The following is a 15000-nucleotide window of genomic DNA, read 5'->3' as shown; positions in this document are numbered from 1 at the left end:
TCTCCTGAATTTCCCCCTGGGTATCAACTCTACAATAATCTCATCCCGTTGAGTTGCCATACCGACCTGCACAACAACCAGCCAACTGGCCTGATTGATTTCACTGGTATTGCTTTATAATAATGTATGCTTATAAAGCATTAATAAGACTTAGTAAACGATGAACAAATCATGAACGAAACATTAACAAATGTTTGTCAATGACTGGGAAATGTTATGTTAATATTTTATATTCATCAAAGATTTATAATATGTTTGTAAATGGATAAAATATACTGTTCAAAAGGTTTATGAAATCTTGAACATATTATAAAGCACAATAAAATAGCATAATTTGTTAATGTTTTGTTCATCATTAGTTAATTATTTACTAAGTCTTTATAAACAGACATAAAGTGTTACCATTGATGCCTTGCACCAGAACCAATGGTGAATTGGTCTATAGCAGTAAAAGGTTTCCGCACTGGCCTGGTAGCATGGTTCAATAACAGGCAAGCAGATCTTGCAGGTCTGTGGCCCTGATCCTAGTCCAAGTGATGTGAGACAGCACTTGCAGCAATCTGGAATGTTGAGGCTGAGTAAGTAAAACATATCAAAAACATAGCCTACTTAACATAAGATTTGTCTGTTTGTTAATGTGATTATGTGTGCGTGTCTATGGGTCAAAGCTGACTGCTTGGTAAGCAGCGTTGAAACGTGTGTGTGTGTGTGTGTGTGTGTGTGTGTGTGTGTGTGTGTGTGTGTGTGTGTGTGTGTGTGTGTGTGTGTGTGTGTGTGTGAGTGAATGTGTGTGTGTGTGTGTGTGTGAGTGAATGTGTGTGTGTGTGTGTGTGCGCGTGCGTATGTGCCTGCATGTGTGTGTGACATACACACATACATGTACTGTATACTGTATGTGTATATGTTTTACAAAAGCGACTTACCTCTACAGTCATTGTACAGGATATGGGTTACAGTCCTTCGAGCAATGTGGGGTTGAGATGCCTTGCTCAAGACCACTTCAGCCATGGATGGAGGTGTAGGGAGAGGTAAGGGTTGGATTCGAACCTGCAACCCTTTGATCTATAAGACCACCTCCCTAACTAAATCATTAGGTAACAGCTGCCCCAAAATGTACTATGCAGCCCAATGAATCAAGCCAGCCATGAGGCCGTGCAGTGGCATGCTGTGGCCTGCTCTGCCCGTTTATTCACAGTGAAAATGGTGGGGGCCCACGCACCATCTTGCTTCCCTTGGAGGGAGCCAGGGCCTCATCTGTCAGGGTCTGTGCTGCTCCGCTGTTGCCCGTCCCCCCTGGGACTAAGCCGAGGGTCAGCCACACCACCTGTGCCTGCGCTGCAGTCTGATGATGGTGAGGCTAGATTTATCTTTTTTTCCATTCGTTCATTCTTTGTTTCTTTCTTTGTTTCTTTCTTTGTTTCTTTCTTTCTTTCTTTCCCTCTTTCTTTCACACTCCCTCCTTTTCTTCTGACCCTTTTCTGCTACGAATGTCTTTTCCTCACAAATCTAGTTCTTTGTATCTTATCCCATTATTTATTTAACTTCTTTGTATTTCCACTCACCACTCTCTGAATTTTCACATCTCCGATGTTGTTACTCCTCCCTCCAACTCTCTCTGCCTCCTGCTGCTTTCCTCCAGGGACTCTGTTGCCAAGGAAGAAAACATACCTCCATGTCTCTGCTGTGCTGATGCATAGGCTGGATGGATCCAATTGAGGCTCTACCACACGCCCTCCATCCTCCATCATCGTCCTGAGATGCCCTCATGACCTTTGCCTGATGCAGCCTGCGTAGCATTAAGGAGGTTACCACCCGGGCTCATGATCTATATTTTCTCATAACGTGTGTGTTTACTGACAGGAGCAGTAAGCAGGCTCTCATTAAGCTGCAGGGTATTGATCCTCATACAAGGGTACAGTAGCACAACACCAGAAACCAGGTCATACTCAGGATACAATGTACTGGTGTTTTCATGACTCAAATTCAGAATGTATGCTCTTGAGCAAAGGAGCAAGCAATTTGGGCTCTACAAAAAAAGCAATTTGTCACTTTTTAAACTGTTGCTATTTTGTTGTTGTTGTAGTTGTTAGTTGATGTTATTGTTGCTGATGATGATAATGTCGTTGAAATTGTTGTTTCCATTCTGGCTCAGTAGGGGAGCACTGAAATTGATTTTGCATTGATGTTGAGTCAGTATGTTGTAACACAAATGCCTCTTTTCCACTGCCGGCTTTCTGATAGGCCTACAGCTCGACACAGCGCGACACAGCCACCACTTTTTGCTTTCCGAATAAGGCACCGCATAGCTTAAACGGAAAGCAAAAAGTGACGGCCGCGTCGCGCTGTGTCGAGCTGAAGGCCTACCAGAAAACCGGACGTGGAAACAAGACAAAAGTAAGCTAATTGAGGCATGGATTTGTCTTGGTAATAACTACTCATTGAATTAATATGTGCGATGTGTGATAAATATCTTGAAGATGCCACAGCATAACAGAGAAATGTATGTTGTTTGCTGTAACAAATCATATGAAAAAAGCACAGTAAAGCCTGAGTAATGAGTAAGAGTACAAATCCTGTGCTGGTGTTATGTGTACTATACATCTAGCTGCATCAGCAAATTACTGAAGACAGCTGGCTTCAAACAGCACAGATGTTGCACAGCATGAGAAGACACAGGGTGCAACCATGGGACCCTGACACTGCTAAAAACTAAAAAGCTAGTATGAAATGCCTGAGAAGCTAATAAATGTACAGTAATTAGTGACTCGACTAAAAAATGTGTGTAGTCTACAACATAGATCTAGGATTCAGATGATGAGGTGTTAAATGATGTCCTAACACACCATAATCCTGTCTTGGCAATTTAACCACTCGACCTTGTTCACTGTTCAGAAACAATAATCATCCACAGTTCAAGCAACGCATGGCTTATTCCTCTGAACTGATGAAATTTGATGTGCTTTGTCATTTGAGGCCCCTGGTGATGTTGCACCCCATGAAATTGAGTCATTTAGAAGCGCCTGACAAAGCTGTTAACACAAAAATAAGTATATAACTTCCTCAAAGCCAAACAGTTTAGAAACAGTGGGGAACATCCAATTGGTATCGGCTGACCTATTTCATCCTCTGCTCTGTCATGTAACTCTAAACTCAGACTGACATGGCCTCTTTTTTGGATGTTGCAGAGGTGCCTGCCTGTCTGTGCCATCTAATGTTTGTCTGTGTAACATGACAGTGCCTCTTCCCCCTGTGACTTTGACGCCTTATGTTTCATTCCACTGTATTTGACTTAATTTAAAGCAAAACCACTGTGTGTTTTTGTTATTTTTGCTTTGGTCATTCTACATGTTAAAAATGGGATAACATGTAGAGAGCTACAGTCTGCTCCTATAGACTTCTGTAGCCTATAGGTATGGAAGGAGTCAACACAAACTCATTCCAACATGTTACAAGTTCGCAAACCATCAAAATTATTCTGGGAACATTATATTAAATTTGGTTAGGTCGGCAAAACTATTTGCTTTCATACTTTGTACTTCCACAGGTATTGTACACGTTTTTGTATTATAATGTACTGTCTATGCGTGATTATGTGCTCATTTTGTAAGTTGCTTTGGATAAAACCATCAGCTGAAAATCATGGAAAAGAACAAGGATTTTTTTCTTAAAACCATCACAGTGCTGTTGTGCTTACTTCAGTACAGCTGATGCCACACTCTGTGTGCATATCCAACCCAGGTGCATCTGGCCCGGTCGGGCGAGTGGGCAGTGTTCGTGTTTCAGCTGTTGGCCGGCCTAATCTAGTGTGCAGTGTGCACTCGGCTTGGCCCCAGTCCCGTGTCCCCGGGTCCCATCATATCTATCTGCTATCTCCAGATGAAGGGATTAGTGGCGAGCGGGCTCGTCAAAGCACAGTCAAAGTTTTGCACTGACTGCTTATATAAGACTTGTCACTACCGGATATGTCCAAATGGAAAGCTATAACTAGGCCGTGTTGGGGAGAGGGGTGGAGGGGTGGTGCGTGCGTGTGGGGTGCGGAATGATTGCACTGAGATTGCTCCACCAACGAACAACAGACATGAAGTGTGGGGTCATGACTGAAAATCTGTTGTGTTTCGAAGCTCCTAAGGAACGGAACACAGTGGATTTTTGCATTTTGTCAGTGCGCACCCCGTTTGCTGAATACCAAGCAGACAAAATAAGCACACGAGTCAGTTTTTATATATATATAAAATTCAAAACTTGTATTGTGCAGACAATAAATAGTGCTTACAAAGGTAAGACATGTAGTCCATTTCTTAAGAGATTGACATTTACACAGCTGATATGAAATTCACTTTTCTTTTTTTTCTTGTTTTTTCTTCTCTTTCCTTTTGTTGTCGTCCTCAGTGAGGGCCCACTAAACACCTGGGGTGTGACTGAAAGACTGACAGACTACAGTACCGGTGACTGGTGAGGGGAAAAGTTCATCGGGTCACATGCAAAACAACTTCCCACAGGGCGCCCACATAAAAAACAGCCATCAACCCCCCCCACAACCACCCCTTCACAATAGCCCACCCTCACCCCTCACCCCCACCCCCAATTCTCCATTTCCTCCCTCCCGCTCACCCCCAGTCTCAGGTTCTCAGCTTGTCTCCTTCATCCTGACCCACTCCCCATCTTGGCATTGAAAGGCAAGCTTTCACAAACAGATGAAGATAATTAAAAAAAACACACACAGAGAAAAGAAAAGCATGAATGGGATGAAAGGTCCAGGGAGAAGAAGGAGTGAGAGTTCTTGTTTCTTCTTTATATATAAAACAGTCTTGTGTAAAGCAGTGGGGTGAGCCAGCCCCCTCTGCGCTGCGGGCCTGGAGAGGAGAGAGAGCCACATCCCCAGCCAGACGAGTCGGACGCAGAGCCCTCCTCCATCCTCCTCCAACCTTCACTCCTGGCTCTTCAAGCTCCTCCAAGCTCCAGCTCCAGCTTCAGCTCCAGAGACATAGCCTCTACGAAAAATTACGTACTTCTTACGCCCTCGTTGTTTTGTTTTTTTCTCCTCCACGAAATAAAGAACCAAAAGTCAAGGGAAAAACAACAAAAATGAGGACAACATTTTCCCAGAATTCTTGGCGGCCCACAAGGCCACTGCTTGGGAAGAAGCCTCACGAGGTCTTCCTTCCGCATGACAACAGTAATAGTAACGACGGCAGCTTCCATTGTCCCGTTTCTTCACAGAAGAAAACTTCGCTATGGGCGATGAAACCTGTGGAGTCAACAACAAAAACAAAGGACACAAGGACAAATGGAAAATTAGTACGATCGTAACTTTGCTTGCAAATCTATACTGTATCTCTTGCATCAGGACTATTCATCAATCATCTGGTGGCCTGATCTATTATTAGCCTCGTTAGACTTTTGACTGTCAGCGTTTGTTCCCCCCGATGCGGGTAAAAATTGGGTCTGGCTGCACATCCACAGCGCATAGGGAGCATCTTCTTGCTACTAATAGCATTTTTTTGTCCAAAAAAAAAAAAGCAGAGGCCTCAACCAACGCAAGCAAATACGTAAGCCGAACTGGCCTGGCTATTTGTTACCGCTGTCATCCTCTGCTAATGCGAGCACATTCCAAGCAACTCTTTTATCCCTAGGGAGGTTGACAGGTCTATATTTGGGCCAGACCCCTTTTGTCTATTGGCAACACCACTGCCTGAGGATAAGAATAGTTGTACAAGGATGTACTTGTACAAGGATTTCTGAAGCTGCCCTAAAACAATGGTGATTGAATTTGCGCTTAAGTTTGAGGTGACACTGACCGTTATGTCCTCATATGAATGAATGGGATTATAATCCAGATTGAGTGTGGGCTAGAGGTAGGCTGACCTGATGTCCATGGACACACAGTCACACACACGCGCACGCACCTACCAACAAACACACACACACACACACACACAGTTCAGAGTTCAAGCTTAATAACCTGTCGCCTTGGTTGCACCCAAACATAAAATACACACACACAGTGACCTAAAAAGTGTGGCCGCACACAATGCACACAGATACATCACACAGACTCGCACACACAAACACACACACACACACACACACACACACACTCACACAAAGCGAGAGGGACCGAGAGAGCACAATACTGACCTTGTAAGGTGCCTGCTGGATGCGTGCACCTCCATCTCGTTACTCTTGAACTCGTTCAGCTCCTTACGTATTGCTGCCTGTAGAGGCACAAACACACAACCACAGGGGGGAGCCGGTTAGCACCACACCTCCACCACACGAGCCAGACACAGAGGCCCCACTGGTGACCAGACAAGTAGGCCATTCTTATGGGCTCGTCCCATCAAAAGATGAACTGGCAATCAAGTAAGTCTGCTAACTGCATCAGGTCAAGGTTGCTAACCAAATTGTCTATATTACTGGGATAGTGTACTTAATGAAGAACCCAAAACAAGTGGCTGAAATGATGGCATGATGTCAAGGGCTAATGGGTAGTTAAGGTTTAAAGCCGGTACAGGCCTACTGTACAAAATATGTTCTATAAAAGGTTTCATGAGTGACAGAACTGATGTGTATCACTGCTTGACGTTCAGCTGAGGGTTGCACATTGTTAGACTGTATTGTATTCATGCACTGCAAAATATTTGACCATAGCAAGCTGATTTTTCTAGTATCAAGTAAGAAGCTTCTAGTCAATCTTAATTTAAGTAAAAAGCACCTAATAACTAGTTGTTTTGAACTAGACATTTTTTTATGCTTTTTAGACTAATTTTGAGACATTTGTACATGGAGTAAGAATGAAAAAAATCTGATCAAGAAAAATGACTTGCTCGAAATCATTACAGACAACTACACACACGAAGTGAATTAACTCCACCATTACAAAGCAGCAGAGTTTTGACTGCAGTACTCAGTAACAGACAGCAGATGGAGCTCTGGAGTAAGCGGGCAGGATGGACGAGATGCGTACCTTGTCTGATGCTGAGAGTCGGGTCCAGGGCTTGTCTGCGCGCCTGTCATAGTCCTGAGCTTTGGCCACTTCCACGTAGTCGCTGAAGCGGATGAGAATCTTTCGGTCCCGCAGCTCGTCAACTGTGGGCCTCTGGTTCAACTGCACAGGAGGAAAAGCACATACACAAACAGATAATTAGAAGAGGATCTTATCTTGGATCATGCCAGCACAGACTGAGACTATGATTGCAGCGATGATTGAATCAGACTCCTAAAAATATTTAACTTGGAATGACACTACAGGAACATCTGATCTTCACTCTTTCAATTGAAAGTGCACGGCCTACAGAACAAAACAATCTAAGCAAATTTAAGGACATCCTGTGTAAGTGTCCACCCTACATTTCAGGCTCGCTCTAAAATGAGATCTACTGTATTGAACGGTTCACACAACAAGTTAAATAGGATGGTCAACAACACAGTGTTGGTGGTGTAATATTTAATGTGAAGTTTCCCCATAGGAAAAGACCCTAGAGGCCTGAATGGTGTTCACCTCTCACCTCGTCTGGCCCTGATCAATAGACGCATCATGCCATACAATCTATTTAGCATCATGCGCCACTTGGCTACATTGGAAGACAGCTGACCTTGTGTTTGTTTATGTGTGTGAGAGCGGGCTTGTTTGTGTGTGTGTGTGTGTGTGTGTGTGTGTGTGTGTGTGTGTGTGTGTGTGTGTGTGTGTGTGTGTGTGTGTGTGTGTGTGTGCGTGCGTGCTTGTCTACGCTTCTGTGAGATACTGTGGGTTAGTCTGCATTGACAGATTTCTGTGTGCAATTGTGTATGAGCTAGTTTGTGAAAGTATTTGACTGGTTTGTTTGTACGTGATTATTAGTTTCCTGTTTCCATGAGTGACCACTGTCCCTCATGGAAACTGAGTCTGTCAGGTAGATGGTGATGATAATGACCAGTTTATCTGGCCAGAGATTAACAGCTGATGTGATTTTCTTTCCTTTTCAGACAAAGATGAGCTCACCTTCCTGTTGAGTCTCTGTTTTATCTCCCTCCTCTCTTCCTGCTCTGTTTGGTCATTTCTCTCTGTGGAAAGATAAAAAAAAACAACAACGGTACTTAAACATCACATGTCAGCAAATGCAAGCAAACCACATTTCATGTCCACACGTGCAAAGTCCAGACAGGTCAAACAAACAAAAAAAATAAAGAAAGAGGTCAGTGATTCATTCATAGGCGGATCAGTTGCGATTCACTATATATATATATTTTTTTGTGAATATAAGCTAGCCCAAATGAGGTCTGGTTGTGGCTTTCAAAGGATTAGTGGTTGACCCTAGAAGGTTTATGACGTGCCACACACACACAGACAGGGGCTAGGCTAGGGGGCCTGTGGGGACGGGGTGTTGTGCTGTCTGCATGCCCTGGGCAGCTGGTCAGTCTTTCGGTGCCGTAGTAGCCTAAGATAACTGGTGACTGGCGGCTTTCTGGAATCTAGACCATGCATTTGGGGCAGAGAGAGAGAGTCTAGGGAGATCTACTGTAAGAATGAATGAAGTTGATTTCATTGGGATTTTTCCTGCCTGTTCATTGATCAGGACTGAATCACACCAATTCTTACACTCTCCCAGTGGAAGTGTTTTTTTAATGGGGGCAAAATGAGGATTATCTACATCTAAATTCTTCTGACCTGATAAAAAAAGTGGAACATGCCTGTCTTTCAAACACACAAGACACACACACAGACCAATACCAAACAAACACACAAAAATATCCATACTCTGAGACACAAAATGACAGATGGGAAAAAAATGAAGTCACAAGAAACAAAAAACTAACAGAAGAAGAATGTGTTGTTTTTGGTGTCATCTCAAATTCTGGATTATTACTGGATAATTTAGCTGCTTTCTCAAGTCTACTATGGGTGATCCCTGATTTAGGTTTAGAGGGATGATCAGAGGACTTGCTGGGCCTATAGTTTAAGTGTCACACATGCGGAGAATATGTCAGTCAACGGTGACAGCTGCGTAGGAGCAGGTCACAGGTGGCATGTGCCGATATAGAGCAATGAATGGAGGACTCCAGAATGTAAACACCCCATTGAACTCAGCACATGACTGCTGGAGATGGCAAGAGTCAGGGTATGTCAGTGGCGAACTTTTGACAGACTTTTGTGCTAGGTCGTCTTTTTAAAAGTTCAATCCCAAAAGATGTCTGGACTTATAAATTGTAATTTTAGGTGAAGCTCAGAAAAGTAAGCAGATCAGACTTTTTATTCAAGTCTAATAATAGCATACATTAAATCCTCCATTCATTGAAAAGCAAATTATAGTTGGGCTTTTAAAAAAGAATATAGAAGAAGAAGAAGAAGAAGAAGAAGAAGAAGAAGAAGAAGAAGAAGAAGAAGAAGACACAATCATAGGCTATTAGTCAAATTTCATTTAAAATGTTAAATAACCTTACACAATTTATTTCCAAACAACACATTTTCTTCAGATAAATGCTACAGCGCTTCTTTCTTCTGGAGACATGAGAGCGCGAGGCACAGGTGCCTTTTGATCCAAGCCTCTGATAGTGAAGGAATTCCCCTCACTGTCAAGTCGCGGAACCAATGTAGTCGGAGGCAGATACTCACGTTTGAGGATATTCCGGCTCTCCAACTCCTCCACCGCCGGTCTCTGGCTCAGTCTCCTGCGGAAGAAGACCAATATCACGTTCTGGACCATCTTTTCGGCACAATTTCCACCAAAAGTCTCTCAAAGTCTCTAATTAGCAGACCGATTGCCTGCGCGTGAGTGAACACCTCGTTGATGATGGGCATATCCTAAAAGTGTCCCATCTCGGATCTATGCACCGCCGGCAATGTCTTACTCGTAAAAACCTCCACATCAGGTGAAAAATATATGTTATGTCCCCAAAATCGGACCGTATATCATAAAACGAGTAAAAACTGTATTAATCTCTGAGCATCGTTATCCACTTCCCGCTTTCTTTGGACGTCTCAAAAAGCAGCATAATAAAAACGTTTCCGAGGTAGTAAACGTACAAAAGCTGGAATAAAACGTTGAGGTTACAAAAAGCCTGTAAAATACTGTGCGGAGCGGCAGCTATCTGTGTAGTTGGGAGCGGGTATCACGCATGAGTAGTCTTCAGGATAGTCTGCCTCGCAACTGGTCTGCTGTGTGGAGTGGCGTGGTACTACGAAGCCTGCCTCCTTTTTCTCTCCTCTGCATAATTTCTGAGGGGGGCGTTCTGTAAAGAATCTCACGCACGCTCGGTAGGACCCACTAGCACTAGAAATACTGCTGCAGGGAATTCAGGCTACCCCATCTCGTATTCCAGACACAACATCACCTCGCTGCTTGAGTTTTTATGGTATGGTGAAGACAAAAACAATATTATTCAGATTTTTATCAACAATACAATAGGGCAGGGCAAGTTAGCCAATATACTTCCCTGATAGCCTACAATGACTATGCAACAGATTTGGTGTTTTCACTTTTCACCTATCATAAAACCACAAAAGTCAACCTTAATAACACGAGGTTGCATGTTATTATATTATTATTACTACCTGCTATTACAACACCAGAGTAATTGTAAAAAAGACAAAAGGTCCTGCCACACAATACCTCTAAGGCCAGAGCAATGAAGCCATCTCTCTCACTACCAACAAAGACACAGTCGAGGGGGAATTCATGATAAAACAAATGTATGCAAGGCCAATGGAGATGTTGAACTGTTAATTTAATTAGGAAGCTGTAAAAAGCTGTTAAACTAATCACATGGAACAAATGGAACAATGGTAGAAATGGCTAGGAACACTAATAGCTTTAATTTACTTTATCCTTAATGTGTAATATGTTTTGATGAATGGTCATTATCCTGATCTATTGTAACTAAAGATAATCCAATCTCAACAAATGGAACGATGATATCGAAATGAACAGAAACACTAATAGATGAAAATTACATAATCTTTTCTAGAGTAATATGTTTTGAGAAATGCTCATTACGCTGGCTTGTTGTTAGATAATCAACACAATCCAATCAGGAGTGTCATTGCTGGACATCTAAGTGTGACTCGTGTTGCGCTGTGACAACATCAGAGGGGCTTGGGTGCAGGAAGGCATTTCTTAAATACTTGGGCTGAATGGGATTCCTGGCAGCTTGGGGCCACACCTCATGCATGCTGGAATTCCTTAAGGAGCCCAGGGAAGGGTAGGGTAGGGTAGGGTAGGGTGGGGTTGACAACACCCTTCTTCCAAACCCACCACCACCACCTCCACCTCCCCCTGCCCATGCATGAGAGCCCTCATGGGACCTCAAACCTGCCCTCTTGAGCCTGTATAATATCATGTTTCCTCAAGGCCCACCTTGAAGAGCATTATAGAAACGTGTTATAAGTGCCTTCCGTCTCCTTATGAGTGTAGATATGCATTAGAATGGTGACTACTGCCTGTTACGTTCTCCACCTTTGAACAATAGAGTGCTTTGTGCATTTCTTCTGTCTGTGAATTTCTTTTTTTCTTTTTTACAAAAAAGACAAATAATGCCTGTTACCTTTGCTTTGTCACAGAGATATATACTGTACATTTAAGAAATGTCCTCTATCTGTTTGTGTTTTTTTTTTTTATAATGGTGAATCACTGCTTGCTATCGTTGCCACATTAGAGCATACTGTATGTCTGATGGATGTCTATTTTCTATAGTTTTAAACAGCTGCCTCTTACCATTGGGGTTTGCTCCATTTTTATCTCTGTATTCTAAATATAGCCACCAGGTCTTGCTAAGTGTCTATAAACGTGCCATGTACGTAAATAAAAAATGTGATCCAAGCTCTCCAGCTCCATACACGTGCCACGGCCAGGCGTCAAGGGAGAGAGAGAGAGAGAGAGAAAGAGAGAGAGAGAGAGAGAGAGAGAGAGAGAGAGAGAGAGAGAGAGAGAGAGAGAGAGAGCTGCTGTTTATTTCAGTGTAAACAAAAACAACAACAGAGGCGCTATAGACTATCAAGGACACACGTGATGACATCGGCAAAGTCAACAGGGTTGACCGGTGTGTGTGTGTGTGTGTGTGTGTGTGTGTGTGTGTGTGTGTGTGTGTGTGTGTGTGTGTGTGTGTGTGTGTGTGTGTGTGTGTGTGTGTGTGTTGTGTTGTGTGTGAGTGTGTGTATGTATGTTAGTGTGTTGAGAGAGACACAGTGAGAGAGAGATAGAGAGCACGACACAGAGAGAGAGAGAAACAGAGATGGAGAGAGGGAGAGGGTGAGAAAGAGATAGAGAGAGCCATCCAGACAGAGCACGGCTGGGCTTCCTCATTTATCTCTTGTTTGAGTGAATTGGTTGGTTGGTTAGCCGGCCAGCGGTGGCGGCGTGCCGATTGAGCCTCCCCCGCCATGTTCCCTTCGTCTGCTCCACATCCATGTGCCACATCCCAATTAGGGAGAGGCGCGGCACTCAATCCAACGCCGTGTCCATCCAAGGTGCCCTGGACATTGGTGTATGTGGTCGTGCACATGTATGTGCATACGTGATTAGTGTCCTGTCTAGGTGTGTGTGTGTGTGTGTGTGTGTGTGTGTGTGTGTGTGTGTGTGTGTGTGTGTGTGTGTGTGTGTGTGTGTGTGTGTGTGTGTGTGTGTGTGTGTGTGTGCTTGTGATTGGTGTGTGCACATATGTGACTGATGTGTGTGTATGTGAGGATGTATTTGTGTGTGTGTGTGTGTATGTACTGTAGGCTGCATGTATACTGCATGTCACTGATGTGTGTGTGTGTGTGTGTGTGTGTGTGCATGTGACTGATGTGTGTGTATGTGAAGATGTATTTATGTGTGTGTATGTACTGTAGTCTGCATGTACGTATACTGCATGTCAATAATGTTTGTGTGTGTGTGTGTGTGTGTGTGTGTGTGTGTGTGTGTGTGTGTGTGTGTGTGTGTGTGTGTGTGTGTGTGTGTGTGTGTGTGTGTGTGTGTGTGTGTGTGTGTGTGTGTGTGCATGCGCACATGTGTGCATGTGTATATGCATGCGTGTGTGTGTGTGTGTGTGTGTGTGTGCGCGTGCGTGCGTGTATGTGTGTGGAGGCCAGCAATTATGGGGGCTTACTGGGGCTAGGACAGGACAGATGGATGGAGCAGGTGATTCATTCATTCCAGCTATAACACAGGAGGCCGGCAAGAGGACACAGAAGAACACAGACACACACATAACAACTTCCACTGAACACATTCATTTCCTCTCGCTTCATTGAAAGAAAAAAAAAAATCGAGGACAAAGGACAGAACGGAAAAAAAACACACACGCACACACACAATGAACTAAAGAAAAGAAGACTGGAGGGGAAAAAAAATCCTCAACGCAGTTCAAAATAAGTGTGTGTTATTTTTAGGTGGCGTGCGTTTGGCGCCTCTCCTGGAAAGATGAGGTATGCGAGGCGAGGCGAGGCGAGGAGAGGAGAGGAGAGGGGCGAGGCAGGGTGGACACCTGGGCTCTGAGGCCCTGAGTAAGCAGCCTGGATGTCTTGCACTGTACTGGGGGATCTGCTGTGTGAGGGGATGGGACGTCACAGAATGGACACTCTGTGATGAAATATGTACAGCTGATGAAGCCAGGGAACATGAGGTTCAGAGTCTCTCGGTGTGTGTTTGTGTTTGTGTGTGTGTCTCAGTGTGTGTGTGTGTTTGTGTGTATCTCAGTGTGTGTGTGTGTGTGTGTGTGTGTGTGTGTGTGTGTGTGTGTGTGTGTGTGTGTGTGTGTGTGTGTGTGTGTGTGTGTGACTGTGTGTGTGTCTCAGTGTGTGTGTGTGTTTGTGTGTGTGTGTCTCTCTCTCTCTCAGTGTGTATATATGTGTGTGTTTGTGTGAGTGTGTGTTCGAGGACAAACGGCTGTTTGTGCATGTGTGCGAGAGCAGACGTCTGTTAATGTATGTGTGTAAGGTCAGACGCTGTGTGTGTGTGTGTGTGTGTGTGTGTGTGTGTGTGTGTGTGTGTGTGTGTGTGTGTGTGTGTGTGTGTGTGTGTGTGTGTGTGTGTGTGTGTGTGTGTGTGTGTGTGTGTGTGTGTGTGTGTGAATGCGTGCATCAACTGTGTGGACGTGTGGGCATTCGTCTGTGTTTATGATTCTCTGTGTGTGTGTGTGTGTGTGTGTGTGTGTGTGTGTGTGTGTGTGTGTGTGTGTGTGTGTGTGTGTGTGTGTGTGTGTCTGTGTGTGTGTGTGTGTGTGTGTGTGTGCAAGCGCACGCACGCGCATGTGTTTGCCTTGCTCTTTCTTATCTGAGATCAAGGCAGCTTTTCCCTGGACTCTCTGAACTCACAGACCTTTTTCCTCGCCACACGCCGAGGAGGTAAATGTCAGTTCTAAAGGGGATCGAAGCTAACAGAGTTACAAAGGCACCATTTAAACACTAGAGCTGTGGGCGAAGCATGACTTCACTGCACGCCACGAGACCCCAATCTCTCCCGGCAATCTCCCCAATCTCTACAGATAAGTTTGCACTGGGTATGCAATACAGAAGAAAATGTGTATAGACCATTTCAAATCAATTAAGTTTCGGTAGTGCTCTATTTTAGGGTGCACATGTTAGCCACTTATGCATGCTTAATTACTGTGTGTATAATTGACTGATTAAATATGCATTCAACAAAATTAGGGTCCTCTTACGTCCTTATTACGATTATATCAATAAAGGCCTTGTTGGCAAAGACAACAAAAATCGGTTTTTACATCAACCATATGAATATGGTTTATAAATCACTTGCACAGACAGTTAGACATACATTAGTACTGTGCCTATACCTACTGTAGCTAACGTGGACCATACATTTAAGTGTTATCAAAGTTTTTTTCCAATGCTGTGAAATCCAATAGAAGCAGGATGAGGAAGTGGAATCTGTGGAAAGTGGTTCTAGCATGGTTTTTGTCTTCTCTATTTTTACACAGTCAGTAAAGGACCAATACAGTTCATGAGATATGCTTTAAAAATCTGGGAAAGGGGTGACGAATAAAAATTCAAAGCAGACCTTCAATAAGACCTCTGGCCAGATG

General features: G+C 43.8%; 1 protein-coding gene across 1 annotated transcript in view; it reads right to left on the bottom strand.

The window, feature by feature from the left end:
• Nucleotides 1-4240: 4240 nt before the first annotated feature.
• phactr3b (phosphatase and actin regulator 3b) overlaps nt 4241-15000 on the bottom strand; it is a 73063-nt gene continuing 62303 nt past the window's right edge. The window contains exons 9-13 of the mRNA XM_063215771.1: nt 9593-9648; nt 7982-8043; nt 6968-7108; nt 6139-6215; nt 4241-5248 (exon numbers count right to left, since the gene is read on the bottom strand). Coding sequence (XP_063071841.1) covers nt 5233-5248; nt 6139-6215; nt 6968-7108; nt 7982-8043; nt 9593-9648 — 352 coding nt within the window. The 3' untranslated portion in view covers nt 4241-5232. The remainder of the gene's footprint in view (nt 5249-6138; nt 6216-6967; nt 7109-7981; nt 8044-9592; nt 9649-15000) is intronic.

Source organism: Engraulis encrasicolus, chromosome 14 (genome assembly GCF_034702125.1).
Source record: "Engraulis encrasicolus isolate BLACKSEA-1 chromosome 14, IST_EnEncr_1.0, whole genome shotgun sequence".
NCBI classification, from domain to species: domain Eukaryota; kingdom Metazoa; phylum Chordata; class Actinopteri; order Clupeiformes; family Engraulidae; genus Engraulis; species Engraulis encrasicolus.
The sequence above is the reverse complement of the archived record's forward strand: the minus strand, read 5'-3'. Positions and strand labels throughout refer to the sequence as shown.